General features: G+C 30.2%; 1 protein-coding gene across 5 annotated transcripts in view; it reads right to left on the reverse strand.

Annotated features, from left to right (window-relative positions):
* Positions 1–2,814: 2,814 nt before the first annotated feature.
* LOC135950944 (uncharacterized) overlaps positions 2,815–18,835 on the reverse strand; it is a 68,441-nt gene continuing 52,420 nt past the window's right edge. The window contains exons 2-10 of one of the 5 annotated variants that reach the window (XM_065500476.1): positions 15,375–15,437; positions 15,167–15,305; positions 14,994–15,108; positions 14,439–14,933; positions 13,764–14,015; positions 13,577–13,696; positions 3,819–4,309; positions 3,676–3,760; positions 2,815–3,610 (exon numbers count right to left, since the gene is read on the reverse strand). In XM_065500476.1, coding sequence (XP_065356548.1) covers positions 3,479–3,610; positions 3,676–3,760; positions 3,819–4,309; positions 13,577–13,696; positions 13,764–14,015; positions 14,439–14,933; positions 14,994–15,108; positions 15,167–15,305; positions 15,375–15,437 — 1,892 coding nt within the window. In that variant the 3' untranslated portion in view covers positions 2,815–3,478. Of the gene's footprint in view, positions 3,611–3,675; positions 3,761–3,818; positions 4,310–13,576; positions 13,697–13,763; positions 14,934–14,993; positions 15,109–15,166; positions 15,306–15,374; positions 15,438–18,835 lie in introns of all 5 variants that reach the window. The other 4 variants (XM_065500477.1, XM_065500479.1, XM_065500474.1 and 1 more) reach the window with 4 other exon arrangements.

Consider the following 18,835-nt stretch of genomic DNA (forward strand, 5'->3'; position numbering starts at 1 on the left):
AATGATTCTAAGCAAACCATTATTTACTTTTACAGCGTTCAAGCGGCTTCAATTCGTATGGTACCCAATTTCTCTGCTTTTGGATGAATCCTGCTGCCTTTCTGAAATTGCGGCTTGATGATTTTGCAACCTCTTGTTGAGTTTGACAACAATCTTCATGGATTAATGCTACCAATTCTTGATCTTCAAACTTTTTTGGATGGCCAAGACCATCTTTGTCTACCGTGTCAAAATCACTACTTCTGAACCACACAATCCATCTCTCGCACGTTGAAATCGATCGAATACATTGTGCTGCTGGATAAAATCTAATATTTATTTCCCCAACCAAAATTTGCTCATGAAGACTTAATCATTTGATTGGCAATAAATTTTACATGTCACAACGAATCTATTTTCTTTGTATATGATATAAAATTTCCAAAAAATAACCAAATATTTGTCTGTATTAATTAAAGGACAATAAATTATTTTTAAAAATGATCTGAGTTTTTGTGTAGCAAAGACAAGGAGAGACAATACAGTGAGAACTTACAAAAATTTAACTGTGAAAACTAATTTTGATATCACCATCGATTCGAACGATTTTCTTTACAAATCGAATTACCAAATTACCCCAGATTTCAAAATTAGTTTTCACAATTAAATTTAATCTTATTTATAATAAGTAATACAATCGTATTGTCCCTCTTCGTATTACAGTTTTAACAGCTTCTATTGCTTTTTAATAATACATAATTTTTGTTAATATAATTCGCAGGATTTTTTAACAAACTCATCTTTATAGTACTAAATATAAACAGAGGAGCTAATGACAACAATAAATAATATTCCGACATGCAAAGATTCAGCAATATCTTCGTATATCCTCGGAAGTTGTTTTACATCGAAATTGTTATTAAATACAGGAGGACGCAAAACCTCGAAAGCCGTCAATTGTGTGCATAATTAACGATTACGTTGTCATCTTTAAAGGATATGAAAAACTGCCAGACAGACAAAGCGAAAGTTACTTTGAATTTAATTTGATTTCCCTGATGAAATTGTCAGCTGTCAAATATTTTTTTAATTTTTTTATTGGCAACACTTTACTGCAAAAATGACGGCAAATTTAAATCTTGTTTGAATTTTGGTATACTATTTACATTATTTTAGAAAACGTATTTTACAAACTTAAAATCTGGTACAGATAGTCAAATCTTAGTCAATTCGTAATAAAATATGTGTTTAGTTTATATGTAACTACAAATTTCAGGTATATTTTCCAAATTAATAAATATAAATAATATAAACCTTATTCCTGTTGATGTAAAAAATCTTAATAAAAACTTTAAATTAATAAAGAAAATTACTTATATTAAAACAAAATAATATAATCCAACTTCGTTCCATTTTATTTCACAAGATTTTAATTGGTAAGTAATTTGGTGAAAAAACTCACTCACAATATCATCAATCAAATTAAGAAAACATTTACTTCAATTTATTTAATAAAAATAAAAAAATCTTATCAAATATACACATCCATATGCAAATATAATAATTAAATTCACTTTATTGTCTATTTTTAATTCATACTAACCTTACGTTATCAATATATTCATTATTTCATTCATTAGATTCTTTTCTATTCGATTAAAAACAATACAAACACACTACTTACTATCGCATTCATAATAACACAATCGTGACGTCATCACCAAAAAATAATTCCAAAAATTCCAACTTGAAATTTGAGCTAAACTCATTTCTTATTACCCGGCGTACAGAATGTGAGAGAAAGAGCATGAACATTTTTAAAGAAAAAAGTCACAGCATACTTTAGGGATGTAGAAAATATTTGAATCAACCTGTTTGGTTTTTAAGCCACCGGCCGACTCAAATATTATTCACATCCCTAAGGTATGCTGTGCTTTTTTTCTTACGAAATTTTCTTGTTGTTTCTCTCACATTCTGTGAGCCGAGTAATAAGAAATGATTTTAGGCTCAATTTTCAAGTTGGAATTTTTTGAATTACTTTTTGTTGATGACGTCAAACAACAAACTAAGTATGTATTCTCTGTATGTATGAATGAATATGTTGAATATTGTTTAATTTATTAATTGTGCGATTAATTTGAAAGTAAATTGAATTAGTTTAATGATTTTTATAACAAAGAGATTTTGAATGAAGACAAATTATTTTCCTTAAGTTTCTCAATTCTTTTTGTAATTAATTGTAATTAAAACATTAAAAATAAATTTGCATGTATAGAATAGGATACATACAAATAAATTGTTGAAATAACTTATTTGGCTTATTACATGACAAAGAAGTTGTCATATACCTATTTATACATGATATATGATTCAGACATTATGGAGTAATTGGACATCATAACAAATCAGTTTAAACATTATGGAATAATTTAGTATGTATTTTACATATGAGAGCTTAAGAAGTCATGATTAAGAAACCGCTTTGAATCATTTCCAATTTGTTTTGCAGAGTATTCTTATGAATTGTATATTTTGATGACTTCGAGTGTCAATTTATACCATCCTTGTATATTAGGCTCCCAGTTAGAGGAAATGGGTCTTACAATTTTAAATGAAATTAAGTATTTTCTATTAATATTCATCTCTTGTTCCACATAATTGAATTAATCAAAAATTAAGTCTACTTTTAAACATCTAATTGGATTCCTAGTGTGTCCTTATATCATCTATGGTATGTGAATGTGAAATGGTTGTCATATGTTAAACGTATTTCCTAGGACCTTTTGACGTATAACTGCTACATGTCAATTATAATAAAACTCTTAAAAATGCATATTTCATGAATATTTATAATTTCTTTATTTTTTGTAAAGCTTAAATATTAGGAAAAAAAATATTTTAATAATAGATCATAGAAAATACCCTTAAATATTGAATACTTAAAGTTGTTTTGTTTTATATATTTCATTCTTTTGATTACGAATAATTTTGAAAATTTTGATTTGATTAAGACTATAAATTTCTTTAATATAAATTTCATTAAATTAACTACAAAATACATATGTAAATCTTTGTCATAAATATTTATTAAAAAAAAATATTTATATAAAAAAGTATTAACTACAGAGAGACAGATTTAGAGAGCAAAATATTTCCAGTCAGTTCAGTATTACTTGGCTAAAATTTATATAAAATCTAAACAAAAAAATCAAAAGTTTTTTATACTAAGTAAATAATGATATGTTGAAAAGTCCAACCTCCATTTTTTTTTTGGTTATTTTAAGATAAAGGAGTTTTAAAAAGACAGAGAGCGGATTATTGTTTATAGGTATAGTTTTACGAATAAGTACATTTAAGATACATTGTTATTGGAGATTAAATACATAAATACTTTTGTCATTCTTTAGTTATGTGGATATAACAATTTAATTGTTTAAGTAAATAATTTATAATAAATATTGTATTATGTATGAATATGGTATAAATGTTTGGAGAGCTTTTAAATGTCTTGTAGAGTTTTATTGATGTGTGCATTTATTGTCCTTGGTTTTCTTTTTACGATCTTCGCTAGAATTCGATCGCCTTGTACCTTGAATTGGCATGTAAGGCGGAGTGGGGCTGGAGTTTTGATCTAAAATTTTATAGAAAAATACCAGTTAATATACAAATACTCTGCCATAAATATAATATCAATACATATATACCAAAATTTTGAGTTTTTGAACCAGAACTAAGTCGCGAATTCAAGGAGTCGTGAGAGTGTATGGAATAGTTTTCAGATCTAAAAGAAACAATATTGATTAGTAATAATTATTAACTATAACTCCTTAAAATATTACCTAGTCATTGAATTCTGTGAATAACCCGTTTGTATTTGAGTATCCGCTCCCACACCCATGGAGGCTGGCCTGGCACTTGTGCTCGGCCCCGGACGGCAACTATCTACCGGCAGTGTATAAATATCATCCTCTCTATTGAGACTAGCATGTCGTGCCTGTTGACTGGCAATGTCTCGTGTCAAACTGCCATTGGTTAGACAACCATTTTGTGTGCGTTGTGCATGTTTTAGAACATCTATTGGACTGGAGTAGGCTTCTAAATCTAGTGGATCTTCTTGTAATTGATCTCTTTGATATTGTGCACTGCCATCGTTGGACAATGAGTGGCTGTGTCGTGACGAGGATGTGGACGACGAAGTCATACAATCTTGTGGCATTGGCTGGATGGGCCCATTGTGTGGATGTATGCCATTGGTTAGAGTTTGTGGCTCCTTTTGTTGACTCTTACGTTGACGGGCCTTCTCTTTGGCACGTTTTGCTTTGGCTTTTTCCTGTAAGAAGAGCAACAATTTAATAAATAGTAAAAAAAATTCATATAAATAATTAAACAAAGGTTATTTTGTCTTTCATAATGAAAGTTGAAGAATAGAATATCTTTCAGTAGATTTTAAAATCTGGTTGTTTAAAGCGTATAGTTTTGAAAGGTAAGAAATTTGCATAAAGAATACTGAGAAAAGATTTTTAACACGATGTCTGGTTATAGTTATACTGTCGTTTAAAATAATTTTTGTATGAAACCACTAATCAAAATCATGGACAATAAGTAGACATAGCGATTCGAGTTGGAAACCTAACTAAGTTGCTAAAAGGACTGACTCTACGATGTGTATATATTTTGGTATTCTATCAATCATGAAATTCTAATGAAAATGTTATAACTTGTTGATTTTGAATTTTACTTTCCAGTCATCTTGCTTAACCCTAGAAAGATAATCTGCGTAAAAGTTGTTCTTCGGCCAACTGTTCAATACAGAGACCTCGGTCGTCTGTTCAAGACAGAGGCTTCGGCCAAATGTTCAATACGGAGACTTCGATCGGAATGTTCAAGACAGAGGCTTCGGTGTACTGTTCAATACAGAGGCTTCGGCAAACTTCGGTCGTCTGTTCAAGACAGAGGCTTCGACTGTCCCCCTAGATAAGTTCATTTTAATAATCTTCGTACCGCGAAGATTATTGAAATCCCGAAGAATACGAGATATTTAACACCAGAACCATCTACATCCGAACGTAGTAAAAGTAGCAATAACAACCCGATCCTGTACAGACGAAACGCACCACCAGGAATCCATAGCTATCACTTGTGATAAACTGCCAGTTAGTGAGTCAAGACAATACATTGTACTGTCGACGATTATTGAAGTCCCGAAGAATCCGAAATACGCATCGTCAGAACCGTCTGCATCCGAACGTATTATCGTAGCTGTTCGTAATTCTTTATATGAAACTTATTAAATACTAGCTGACCCGGTGCGCTTCGCCACCCCAATTAGAAGAAAGAAATAGTAAATAGTCAAGTCTCACTTTGTGAATCTAATTGAAAATGTCTAATTTCATATTTCGGGGTCCATTATTATAGAAAATGCAAAATGTGTTCCTAATTTTAAATTTTTAGGTTTATTATTATAAAATATTCAAAAAGTACCATTGCAATAAGGAAATAGTACCATTGATTATCACTTTTAAATTCGCATTCACTAAACCATAACCCGTCAAGTTTGAATTTTAGATTTGTATATCATATCCTATATTATCAACTAATTTTGTTTCTATAATACTTAAGATTTAATAAATTATCACAAAACCGATACCAATCGGTTTTTAATTTTTTAAATCCGAAACCGCGGTTTTGAAATTCTTCGATTTTTTGGAAAATCTAGGTCCATTATTATAGGAAATTCAAAAAAGTACCATTAGAATATATAAAAAGTACCAAAAATCCCCCACTTGTGGTTTCCCACTCACTCGGGTCCATATAAGCTTAATTTCATGGCTTTAGGTTCATTGGTGAAGAAATTACAAAAAGTACCATTCCAATAAAGAAATAGCATCAAAAAGTCTCCCCTAGAATTCTAACTCACTTAGGACCATGTATGCTTAATTTCATGTTTTTAATTCCATTGCTATAGAAAATAAAAAAAAGTACCATTAGAATAAACAAAAGGTACCATGAGGTATCCGCTTGAATTTTCAATCACTTAGGACCATATACGCTTAATTTCATATTTCTAGGTCCATTATATTATAGAAAATTCAAAAAGTACCATTAGAATATAGAAAAAGTACCAAAAATCACCCACTTGTAGTTGCCCACCCACTCGGGTCCGTATAACCGTTATTTAGGCCCTAATTTTGTAAATCACGTCACCAAAGTGATGTTTATGTGCAAAGCAAAAACAACATTTCACACATTTTAAAAATTTGTTTTTGTTTTGTGTACACAATTTTCAAATTATGAAAGGCAAATCAACGCTTGAATTTTTGTGCGTTTGTTTGGTTCACAATTTGTACATTAAACAAAAACAAATTTTTGAAATGTGTGAATTGTTGTTTTTGCTTTGCACATAAATATCACTTTGGTGACGTATTTTACAAAATTAGGGCCTTAATGTTTCTAGGTTCATTGGTGAAGAAATTACAAAAAGTACCATTTGAATAAAGAATAAGTACCAAAAAGCCTCCCCCTAGACTTCTCACTCACTTACGACCATATATGTTTAATTTCGTGTTTCTAAGTCCATTGTTATAGAAAATTCAAAAAAGTACCATAATATAGAAAAAGTACTAAAAAGTATACACTTGTGGTTTTCCAGTCACTCAAGTTCATATAAGCTTTATTTCATGATTCTAGGTTCATTGGTGAAGAAATTACAAAAAGTACCATTCGAATAAAGAAAAAGTACCAAAAAGTCGCCCCCTAGAATTCTAACTCACTTAGGACCATGTATGCTTAATTTCATGTTTTAAAGTCCATTGCTATAGAAAAAGCCCACACTTGTGGTTTCCCACTCACTCGGTTCCATATAAGCTTTATTTCATGTTTCTAGGTTCATTGGTGAAGAAATTACAAAAAGTACCAATCGAATAAAGAAAAAGTACCAAAAAGTCTCCCCCTAGAATTATCACTTACTTAGGACCTTATATGCTTAATTTCATGTTTCTAAGTCCATAGTTATAGAAAATTCAAAAAGTACCATTAGAATAAAGAAAAAGTACCAAAAAGTCTCCCCCTAGAATTCTCACACACTTATGACCATATATGCTTAATTTCATGTTTCTAAGTCCATAGTTATAGAAAATTCAAAAAAGTACCATTAGAATATAGAAAAAGTACCAAAAAACCCACACTTGTGGTTTCCCACTCACTCGGTTTATATATAAGCTTTATTTCATGTTTCTAGGTTCATTGGTGAAGAAATTACAAAAAGTACCATTCCAATAAAGAAAAAGTACCAAAAAGTCTCCCCCTAGAATTCTCACTCACGTATGACCATATATGTTTAATTTCATGTTTCTAAGTCCATTATTATAGAAATTTCAAAAAAGTACCATTAGAAGAACAAAAAAGTACCTATAGTACAGTTCACACATTTTGGTACCTAAATATTATCCCCTATTCCTAACACTAACTTCACTCAAATACATATCAGCTAACTTTAATGTCGATAACTGAAATAATTTAAAATGTTAAAAAAGTACCATTAGGAGAAAAGTACCAATTTCCCTTTTCTTACTTGAAGTTTGAAATTTAAAAATATTCCATTTTGCCAAAATTGTTTATGCTACAGGCATGTATCAAAATATTAAAATCTGTGTTAATGTGCCCAAGAATAAATATGTTTTAAAAAAAGTACCAAACTGTTTACCCGGATTTGGCCCAATATACACCTTGGCACTCGAGTTCCAAATAACACCCTGTTAGTTAATTTTTGTATGAATCCAGGAACCAACGTTAAAAGAATGATCAAAATTGGCTTAATAATTTCAAATATAATCTATTTTCCCGATTTTATTCCCTTTTTGGTACCTTTTTTATCCCCATTGAGGTGGTACAATTTCATTCAAATAAATTTCTGTAACGTGGTGGGAGCTCATAATAAAATATTCGTATGTCTATGTCAAATTATAGAAAAACATATTTTATGAAAAAGTACCAAAAATTAACACAATTTTTATCCCTTAAAGGTTCGAATTTCCAAAAAGTACCAAACTTATATTTTTTATTTTTTGTTAATTAAAGAATACGATTTAAAATTTGTTTCTATGTTTATTGGTTTAAAAGATACATAGGGTGCAAAAAAAGTACCAAAACACAGTTTTTACCCGTTTTCTCCCCTAAAAGTTTCGAATTTCCAAAAAGTACGAAACACCTGTCAGCTTATTTTTTAAATGGAGTAACATGCTATTTTAAGTTTTTTTGTATCTTTATTAGTTTTGAAGATATAAGGTTACCGAATTTACCCGTTTTTACCCTTTTTTACCCCCTAAACGTTCGAATTTCCAAAAATCCCTTCTTATCGGATCGTTTTGGGGAGGGAGGAACCCACAGTTAAAATTTCGTGATTCTAGCTTCAGCCGTTTGGGCTGTGCGATGATGAATCAGTCAGTCAGTCAGTCAGTCAGTAACGTTACTCTTTTATATATATAGATAAAATATATTAAATATTAACTCAATAAAGAAAGATATTATCGACCCCAGAAAGGGTAAATCATTTGTGTTTTCACTTAAGATTTGAGGATCTGTAAGTCTATCCTGGAATCGATCGAACTTCCTCAGCCGACGACAAAGTCACGTTACACACTCGACACCCAGCAATTCCATTTCAAACATAGAAATCTATCAATACGCAAAGAGATCAATTACTTTAGTGTTTACAACATCACAAAGCTATAAGATCACCCAAACCCCTTGGAAGGAAATTTTACGATCAGAGTCAAAACATTGAAAGGAAAGATCAAGAAAATGAAAAATGAACTTTCAGGTGCTTCTAATATGTTTCAGATCGGCTATGGCATTCCTATTTATACTTAATGCATTAAACACATTCAAGACAGCAGGTTACCAACTTCAATCTGTCAAAAATAAAATGCACACGTTTATATGGAGACGATTATTTTAACGACAGCACAGCTACACGGCCACACGACTACTCATGCCGATGTAGCCGAATTAGGCTAATTTCTATTTTTGTCAGCTACAAAACAGAAATAGTGTTGCTAATATAATAAACAAATGTAAATCAAATTAGTGCTTAAAAAAATATATTTTTTTACTTAATTAAGAGAAGTTTCTGATAACCATATTGAAATAAATTAATAACAGGTACATAATTAATTATAACCATATATATATTTTTACTCAAAATAATTGTTTCAATCTTAATTACTTTGGAATTTTGTACGATTATTTTTTATTAAAGTGGCACCACTGAATTATAAATCAGCTGTTTACTTTGTAGCTGTCGTCTTTAAAATAATTCAGTAGCTGCCACACGACTACAACTGTAACCAGCAGAATTTGTGTTCGTGTAGTCGTGTAGCCTGCTGTCTTGAATGTGTTTAATGCATAATGGGGACAAATACGCAACATAATCATGTCTAATTAAAAATCTTATTTGCCAGTAACAATCCCCAGACTTCACAGAACCTGTTAATTTAATTTTAAACTTGAGAATATTTGTTACATTGCTGACACCAGACGACATATGAGAGTGTGATCTTTATTCCTTGTGACCGGTGGATATGCTGGACGGGTCTATAAAGCTTTAGAATATCTAAAGCTTTATTCCTTAAAAAAATCGGAGTTTGTAATTAAGCGCTTCAGATTATTGCACCCAGAACTAAAAATAAATGTCTTAATAATGTATAAAGAAGCACTAAAAGGATTTTATTAAAATCAATTAATAGATTAGACATTTTCTAAAAATCGTCATGTAATTTGGAGAAAGTTCTCTTCTAAATTCAAGAAAAAGTTGGTAAGCTATCTAGCTTCCAGCAATAATATTCCGGATCTCAAATATCTGCCATTAAAATTTCAATACTCTGATATCAACCAAAATGTAATGATAAATTCCAATCTAAGTTGAAGTATTTATCTGAGATGAATGTTAACAAATCTGTATAAAGTAATCACAGCTTCGAAAAATCATAAAATTTTACAGAGAAAGCTTTTTTACAGAAATATTGAAAGTTAGGCAACTAGAAAACATTATTTCAGAAGACACGAACTGAATGATTCATTTCTACAGATATTAATTTGTAATAGACTAATTTACTTATGTGATTTAGTCTGTTCATTCGCCTGATAATTTTAATAAAATTTTGGTAGAAAATTACAAGACCCAATATTTATTCCTTTCCATCATTTATAAAGTTGCGACAGTTGCCCATTTTATATTATCATTGAGAAATGGAGAAAAATTAAAGAATTTATAAATGACAATAAGATAAGAAACAAGTAAGAGAGCTACATACAGTGACTCAAACGCAAAATCGGACAAGAGTTTGTCTAATATAAATATGCTCTAAACATAAAAGGATCTATTTACACTTCGCTTCTATTTACACTTCACATACCTATATCTCTAAAAAATAACAAAACCTAAAAATTGCATACTTAAAACTGTAAACTTTTGCATAAAACCAAAATAACTACATTTTTTGTGCCAAACACAAAATCGGACAGAGTAAAATAGGTATTAAAAAGTGTGCGATAAATATTTATTTGAATATCCTTTGTTGCCTCGAATGACCTGTAATCGCTTTTGAATCGATTTCACCATGTTTTGGCATACTTCCGGCTCTATTGTGGTCCATGATTCCAGTAAGGACTCTATTTTCTGAACTAACATGTTAAATTTTATTTGATGCACTCTCCTAGCTAATTCCTGCCAAAGATGCTCAATTGCATTAAAGTATGGGCTCTGTGCAGGAGTTTCTATAAGTTTAGGACAGTTATGGATCAACCACAGATTTGCAACTCCTGATGTGAGCTTAGGATCGTAGTCTTGATAAAAGGAAAAGATGCTTTCTGTACCCACTTTATCGCACTTTGCTCTAAATTTTGCTTTAAAATGTTGAGATAGACAAATTTGTCCATTTTGCCATCGATAAAATACAAATTGCATTCTCCGGCACTCAATATGCAGCCCAAACCCAATTTTAAATTTTTTTTAGGTAAACAAAAATTTTTTTTCAAGTTGTTTTTTTTCCTTTTTTTTCGAATTGTTATTTAAAATTTTTTTTTTTTAAATTTTAAATTTTTTTTGGTGAAAAAAAAATCGGGTTAAAATATATTTTTTTCGATTTTGACCCATTCTAGGTCCAACTTATGGTCTTATATACGTCGTTGGAAAGGTCATTGAAATATCTATCATTAGATATCCATATTGTCTATATTAATGACTTAGTAATTCACATAAAAAAATCGAGGTTGTCCTGGTTTTTTCGTCATATCTCAGCCATTTGTGGACCGATTTTGCTGATTTTAAATAGGAAAAGCATGTCTGACAGAATTATTGAAGATTTCGATCCCGAAGAAATCTGGGGTCTTCATAAAATTGATTTCAACAGACAGAGACAGACGGACATGGCTTAATCGACTCCGCTATCTATAAGGATCCAAAATATATATACTTTATAGGGTCGGTAATGGAAAATATAGAAATTACAAACGAAATGACAAATTTATATATACCCTTCTCACTAAGGTGAAGGGTATACAAATTTGGAAAAATTTTCTTTATTGGAAGAGGAAAAAATAATAGATTTTGTCAAAAATAATGAAATTATCAGACGTTTTTCAGTTTCAATTTTCGTTATCGGCGCCGATTACGTTGTATGCGGAAACCCAGCTTTAGAAGGCAAAACACAATAAATTGAACTAGTTACAAACTAAATAACAAATATCATACCCGTAGGGTATGACAACACATAAATTTCTTTACTTGGCGGGCAATTTTCTGTTCATACATGAATTTGTTTCGTATAGACAGGAACATGACACTGACAGAAGGTGTCCCAACAAGACAAATTCATGTACGAGCAAATTGATGCATGTCAAGACGAGGGTTTGAATACACATGTGTAATGTGTAATGAACATCGGATCATAAATTATTACCAGGGAAACCGGAAATATGCTCTAAAAAAAGCGTTTTAAGCGCTTTAAATATGCAGTAAAAACTTTAAAATATGCTCTTAAAATTTAAAAAATATGCTCTTAAAAAACAAACTTTTACATAATTGTTAACCAAAAAATATACTTTTATTTAAAAAAATTCATTTCTAAAAAGGTAAAGTAACATAAAATAAACAAAAATAACAAGAGCTAAAAAGTAAACAAAAAATAAATACAACATAAAAACAATAGGAACTTAAGTTATGAAAAGTCCTCGAGAGGTATTTTTTGATGATATTTTATATAAATATAAAGTCACTTCTTCAATTAAGATTATTATTGTAATTACAAAATGTTGACTTAAATTTTCAAATAAAAATCGTTGTCTATTGGATCTGAAAACATTTTTATCATAGAAAATATTCTTTCGACATCAATTGATGTTATGGAGCGAATTTAAAAGATAATATTTCTTTAACACTTAGAACGGTTGAGTTTGAATTAGAACTAAAATTAGATATTTAGATGGCGCTATTATTAAAATAATGCTAATTTTATATTAAAAAAATATAAGACAAAATTTGTTTTTGATAAAGTCAAAATATGCTATTAAACAGTAAAATATGCTCTAAAACGCAAAAATATGACATAAATATGCTCCTAAAACAAATATATGCACAAATATGCACTTAAGGGCAAAATATGCAAAAATATGCACTAACAAATCGATGCCAAAATTCTTAAATAGTTCTGAAACGTGTAAATATCTTATCCATGTGCCCATTAGACTCACCAGAAAAAACATGCATTTGCATATTTTGGTTTCCCTGATTATTACATTATGAAGTTTTGTAAGGAATAAATCACTTCAGAGCTAATAAATTTGGAAGAACCTTTACTTTTGTTTAAAAATACGGATTATAGTTGTATTAAATTTAGGGTTTGGAAAACGAAATGATATCTATTGATAAGTGAAGTCATGGAAATAATATCTGTTCGTAAGTGAAATGAAGTTTTTATGAAACTGTGAAAGGTGGTAAAACTGAACACACAATGATTATGAAAATAAAATAATGTCACATGCTAATACATGAAGACAAACCATTAGTACATTTGTGTTAACACGAGGAAACATTCTGGTTAATGTTTCCAAACGAACACTGGCTAAAACCTGACATAAACTTGGACGTCTTGTTATGGTGGCGACACCAGGTCTTAAAATTTCCCATGCCGTAAAATCCATCTTGTGTAGGTAAAAAGGAAAGCATAACGAAATAGGAAAGATATAAAATTAATTAATAAAGAAAACCAAGGAGGGAGAGAGAGAAAACCATGAAGAGAAAGATAATTAGCTAGGAAACAACATACAAGCAATTGAGATGGATGTGAATGCACTACTTCTTATTCAAAAACAGTTGCATTAAAATAATTTAAAACCAAAGTGGTTTTTAAACAAATGTTCAGGTTATTTGATTCATTAGAATTATGTATGTTTGAGATTATGTTTTTAGGAACTCGTAGTATGAATTTCCATAAATGACTTATAAAATATGGATTTTGCAAATGAGATTTCTGGTTTACTTTAAATTAAAATGGCTTTGGTTAATAATGACCGATCTTTTTAACTTAAAACTATGACTTACTCTTTCTTGCAACATTTTGGCTAATTCTTTATCTTGGGCCTCAATGGCCAACATACGATCTCTCTCCTCCAAGGACATGCCATCGTGGACCTCCAGTTCCTGTAAACGACGAGCCAATAACTGAAATATAACAAATAAAAATAAATTACCAAATTGCCATAATATAGATGTTTTGTTTTTCACGCACAGCATCTTTCTGTTCCTGTTTCAATTTGGCACTCATCTCTTTGATCTCCTGCATGGGTAAACCGATTTCCTTTAAACTGGCATAATCACAGGGATCCACATACAATTCTATATCGTCGACATTCTCCTGATTTTGACGTTCTTTGGCAACAACTACAGCTGCAGCACCACCACCAGCGGCACCAGCTACGGCTCCATTCAAAATACCATTCATATTGCCCACCATTTGGTCATACTTCTCGGGTGATAGTTTCTGAAATTTGTGATCATTTTTTAAAAGATTTTCATTAGATGGTGACATAAGACGATTGATTCTAGCACTCTGATGGTGATGTGCCGGTGAGGAGGATGTTGATGATGATGATGCAATGTGCTGTGCTAATGAATCTGGTGTATCTAGGGATTTGGTAATGTCATAACGTCTTATGCTATCGGCCACATCGGAATATTCTATGATTTCCTCAATGTCTGGATGACTGGTGGATGACTGTGCGTGGGGTGTGGTGGTGGTTGTGGGTGTTAGGGATGATGTCGGGTGATTTGGCGGCAATGGTGGTGGTGTGTGCATAAATGCATGTGTTGGTGTTTTGGGCGTGAGGGGTGTAAGTGGTGAGTTGGGTGTTAGAGGGGGTGGTAAATTAAAACTTGTATTCATGGTTAGCTGAGAATCAAATACATTCTGGCGTCTGCTGGCTGAGCCTGTCGATGATATTGAAGCAATTGAAGCTGATGAAGATGATTCGAATAGGCCAGGACGATATGAGGATGATGCATGATGATGTTGTTGTTGTTGTTGGAGATGAGTTGGCGATAAATTATTATCACCACCAGCACCACCTACCACAATATGATTGGCAGTATTTGTGGGGGATCTTTGTTGTTGTTGAGCACTATTTGGATAATGATGATGATTGCGTTGTTGGGCTGGCGTAGCCTGCAAAGCTAAACCTACATAACCATCGGTATTGGAGAAATGATGTTGCTGCAAGACAATAGGAAATGGTGGACTATTTGGATTGCGATAACCATTGGGTGATAAAGGTTGTTGCTGTTGATGATGATTATGTTGTTGCTGTAAAGTAGAACTTTTGGCTGGTCTAGGTGGTGGTACCTTATTCGATTTGTCCCTGGCAGAGGGCGGTGGTACAGGCGGTAGATTAACATAGATTTCCTTTGGATTAAAAGAATTATTAAAATTTGCTTTAATTAGTTTAGCATTTAAAATACTCACCTGCATTTCTTGTGCTATTTTTTCGCTGTCCTTTAGTTCTCTCAAATTTTGCTCTTGTAGGTCTCTTTCTAACTTATCAGCTATTTCTTTGGCCACTCTTTTGTCATGCTCTTCCCTGTTAATAAAATTCGATATTTTTAATTGTTTTTATTAAGTATTTATTAAAAAATTACTGTTCTTTTAATTTTCTTCTATACTGCTCCACTTGCTTATCTGCCGTTTCTTTTTCTTTGATTTGCTCTTGCAAGGCTGTGGGAAAGTCTTCCCGAACGACTGCATTACGCGTGCGATTGCCTTTGTAGAAATCAGTGACTGTAATAAGGAATTATAGAAGATTAGAATCGTGGAGTGTTTTTTTTTAAATTTAATAGAGAAACTTACTCTCTTGTGATTGCAATTTATAGGCCAAAGCACCATCTTCTCGTACAAGCCATTCTTTGCAAACTGTAATGAAAAGAAACAAAATTTAATTATTATGTTGTTATTTATTATAATAAACAAATATTAAACAAATCTATTCAGAAACGAGTTATAGAATTTTACTTCCCAATATTCACTTTTCTCAAATATTTATTTACAATCAGGTTTTTTTGGATTTTTTGCTTAAATATATAAACTTAACTTAGGAAATATCAACAACATTTTGATCAATCACAAAAACTATGCTGCATTGAATTACAATATTTTCATGTTCGAATACTTAATTTCTAAAAAATTTAGGTTTTTCCCACTTATTAACTTTAAAAAATTGTTTTCTGCAATGTTCGAAAAATTCAAAATTAATTTCGAATTTTCGAAAATTTTGAAAATTACTGAAATTTAAAACTTTTGAAAAAATATTGTATTAATAACGTTAACAATTATATTTTAATGAATTTTTTCAATATTTTGATAAGCAAATGAGAAAATTCGTCACACAAAGCATTAATTTCTAAAAATTTTACATTTTTCCAACTTAATAGAGTTAAATAATGGTTATCTACAATGTTCGAAAAATTCGACACTAAGTTCGAAAATACTGAAAATTTCTGTAATTGAAAAAAGTTAAGAGAAAGTACAATATGTATTTTAAAAGCATTTATTAACACAAAAATTATATTTTTTGGATTTTTCCAATATTTTTATGTTCGAATATAGAAAAGACTTCATAAAATATTACATAAACAGTAACAATTTCCCAAAAAAATTATGTTATTCCAACATAATAGATATAATTAAATGTTTTCTGCAATGTTCGAAAAATTCGAAATTAAGTTCGAATTTTCGAAAATGTTGAAAATTGCTATACTTTCTAAATATTTTCAATTATAAACTGAAAAAAATATATTTTATTGTATTATCATCAATATTATCATGTTCGAATGCAAAAAAAAATTCCCATAAAAGCATTAATTTCAAAGCATTTTATGGGTTTTCAAATTAAAATGTTTCTCAATACAATATTTTACAAAAGCAATGTTGTAAATTTAGTGAAATTTAATTCTTGAATGAGGAAAAATATTAAAAAGTAAAAAAATATTAAAAGTAAAATATAAATTTCAGTGAATATATGATTTTATACAAATTATTTAAATAAAGTAAAAAAATTCGACTCGATCTTTATAGTTGTGGAATTAATTATTCATTGAGACTCTAGGACAATAAACTGCTTTATTTTTGTTGTTTGGCAATTGCCAATGATTGGTTGTTAACTGTCAAGCGTTTGCGAATTTTATTGTGAGTGTTGAACTTTTTTATGTTCAAATGTAGAAAAGACTCCATAATATTTTACATAAAAAGTAATAATTTCAAAAAATTAATATGGTTTTTCAACTTATTAAATATAATTAAATGTTTTCTGCAATGTTCGAAAAATTCGAAATTAAATTCGAATTTTCGAAAATGTTGAAAATTGCGGAAATTGAAAAAAATGTTTTCAAAATTTTTTCAATTATATATTTGATTGTATTATCTTCAATATTTTCATGTTCGAATGCAGAAAATATTCCATAAAAAGCATTAATTTTAAAAGATTTTGGGATTTTCAACTGAATAGTTTTAAATGTTTGGTTAAATTTTTCGGAGAATAATAATTTGAAAGTAAATTTTTAATTAGGCTTAAGTTCATTTTTATTATAATTTATTTGTAATAATTCAAAGAATATCACTGAATACTAAAATTTTAGACAATTGGCAAATAGGAATGCATTTTCTACCCTGCCAAGGGATTTTTCAACAATCTTCATTATCAAAGTCTATTTGTAAATATCACCTATTTAACTTACTATTATTAGGAATTAGAATATGGGAAGCCTAATTCATATTTATATTATTTGTAAATTAGACAGGAAGTATACAGACGGACATTTAACCAAAGCTCTAAGGCAGACTATTTTAATGCAAAACTTGCTCCAGTTGGAGTTAAGGCATATTAGGTTAATCGTATTTGGGCTATTTGAAAATTTAGGACACAGATAACATGGTTGGGTGGGTAGAGACATCGGAAGGTGGCTTGTAACCTTAACTCTTCCACTAGGCTTCTCCATTTCTATATCTCTTTCTAGTTATTTTTGTTATTTAAATTATTATTTTCTTTTGTTTTGAGCTCTTTATTTCTTGGTCGATTTGATTATTTAGCTACATAAATTTTGAATTATGTAGTGAATCGCAAACTATATCGATGGGGGCAAGAACCACCCCAATTTTCCATGAGTACAGCCGGTATTAATAGGTAGCATGGCCCCTTGAGAGGTAGATCCTTGCGGTTAGGTTCGTTACATATATTTAAATAGCGTCTCTACCGCTATTTAAGCTTTATATAGATAGCATCAGTCCTAAAATCGGTTATATTGGAAAGAATTTAAAAAAACTTATAAATAAACATTTCTACTTTTTCTAAGGTCGACAACAAAATATTTATACAATAAAATGCTTCATTTAAACAAAATACAGCAAGTCAGGAACATGTCTACATTTAATTGAGTGCATAAGATTGTTTCCTAAAGAAAAAAGAAAATCTAGAACGAGCAAGAGGTAAAGGGAAATGACTCATCATCTTCATCACCCAAGAAGCGATCGATCTTTTAAACAATTTAAAAATTTTATTAATGATTCTTTGAAATGTTTAACATTGTTTACACACTTATAAATTGACTTAATTTTATACATATGTATTTGTATTTAAACACACACGCACTGCACTCTCCTATACAAATAAATACAAGTGCGTATTTGTAGATTTTTGTACGATTTCAATACATTTTTATACTCTCTCTGGATATTAAATTTCTTTTATGTCAATATTTGTCAAAAGTATTTTATAACCAATGTCAGGCGATTTCATGGCTTTTTCGCTTGAGAGGTGGTCTTCTTTGAAAAACAATGAGAGCAATAATGTGTAAGAAAGAATGTGATCAAAGATTTTTGAAATTTAAAAAAAATATATCAAGTGTGTTAATCAATTTAATGCGACAACACTTGAGAATGAAGGGGCATTTTGATGGTTTTCTATACACATAATTATAATGGGTTTGAGTACCCTACAACACTCAAAGATATTTAAAATTTTTAATATATTTACCTAACCTCGAACTTAATGCTTCTCTTAAAAACATTCAAGAACGATTAAGATCACAAACCATTCGGAAATTCTTCACCTGTCGATCAGTTTGGGGCAACAAAACATACAGTCCTGAAGGTTCGAGAACGTTTTTAATAACGAATCATTAGCAATATCGATCGAGATTTGTTTACCATTACAAAGAATCGTTATTTTAAAAATTCTCTACAATTTCCTGAATTTACATTTCGAAAAATGTTCGAGAATTCATATTTTAGTTTTAATTCTCGTTTATTTTACGAAA

The sequence above is a fragment of the Calliphora vicina genome, chromosome 2 (genome assembly GCF_958450345.1).
Source record: "Calliphora vicina chromosome 2, idCalVici1.1, whole genome shotgun sequence".
Lineage (NCBI taxonomy): Eukaryota > Metazoa > Arthropoda > Insecta > Diptera > Calliphoridae > Calliphora > Calliphora vicina.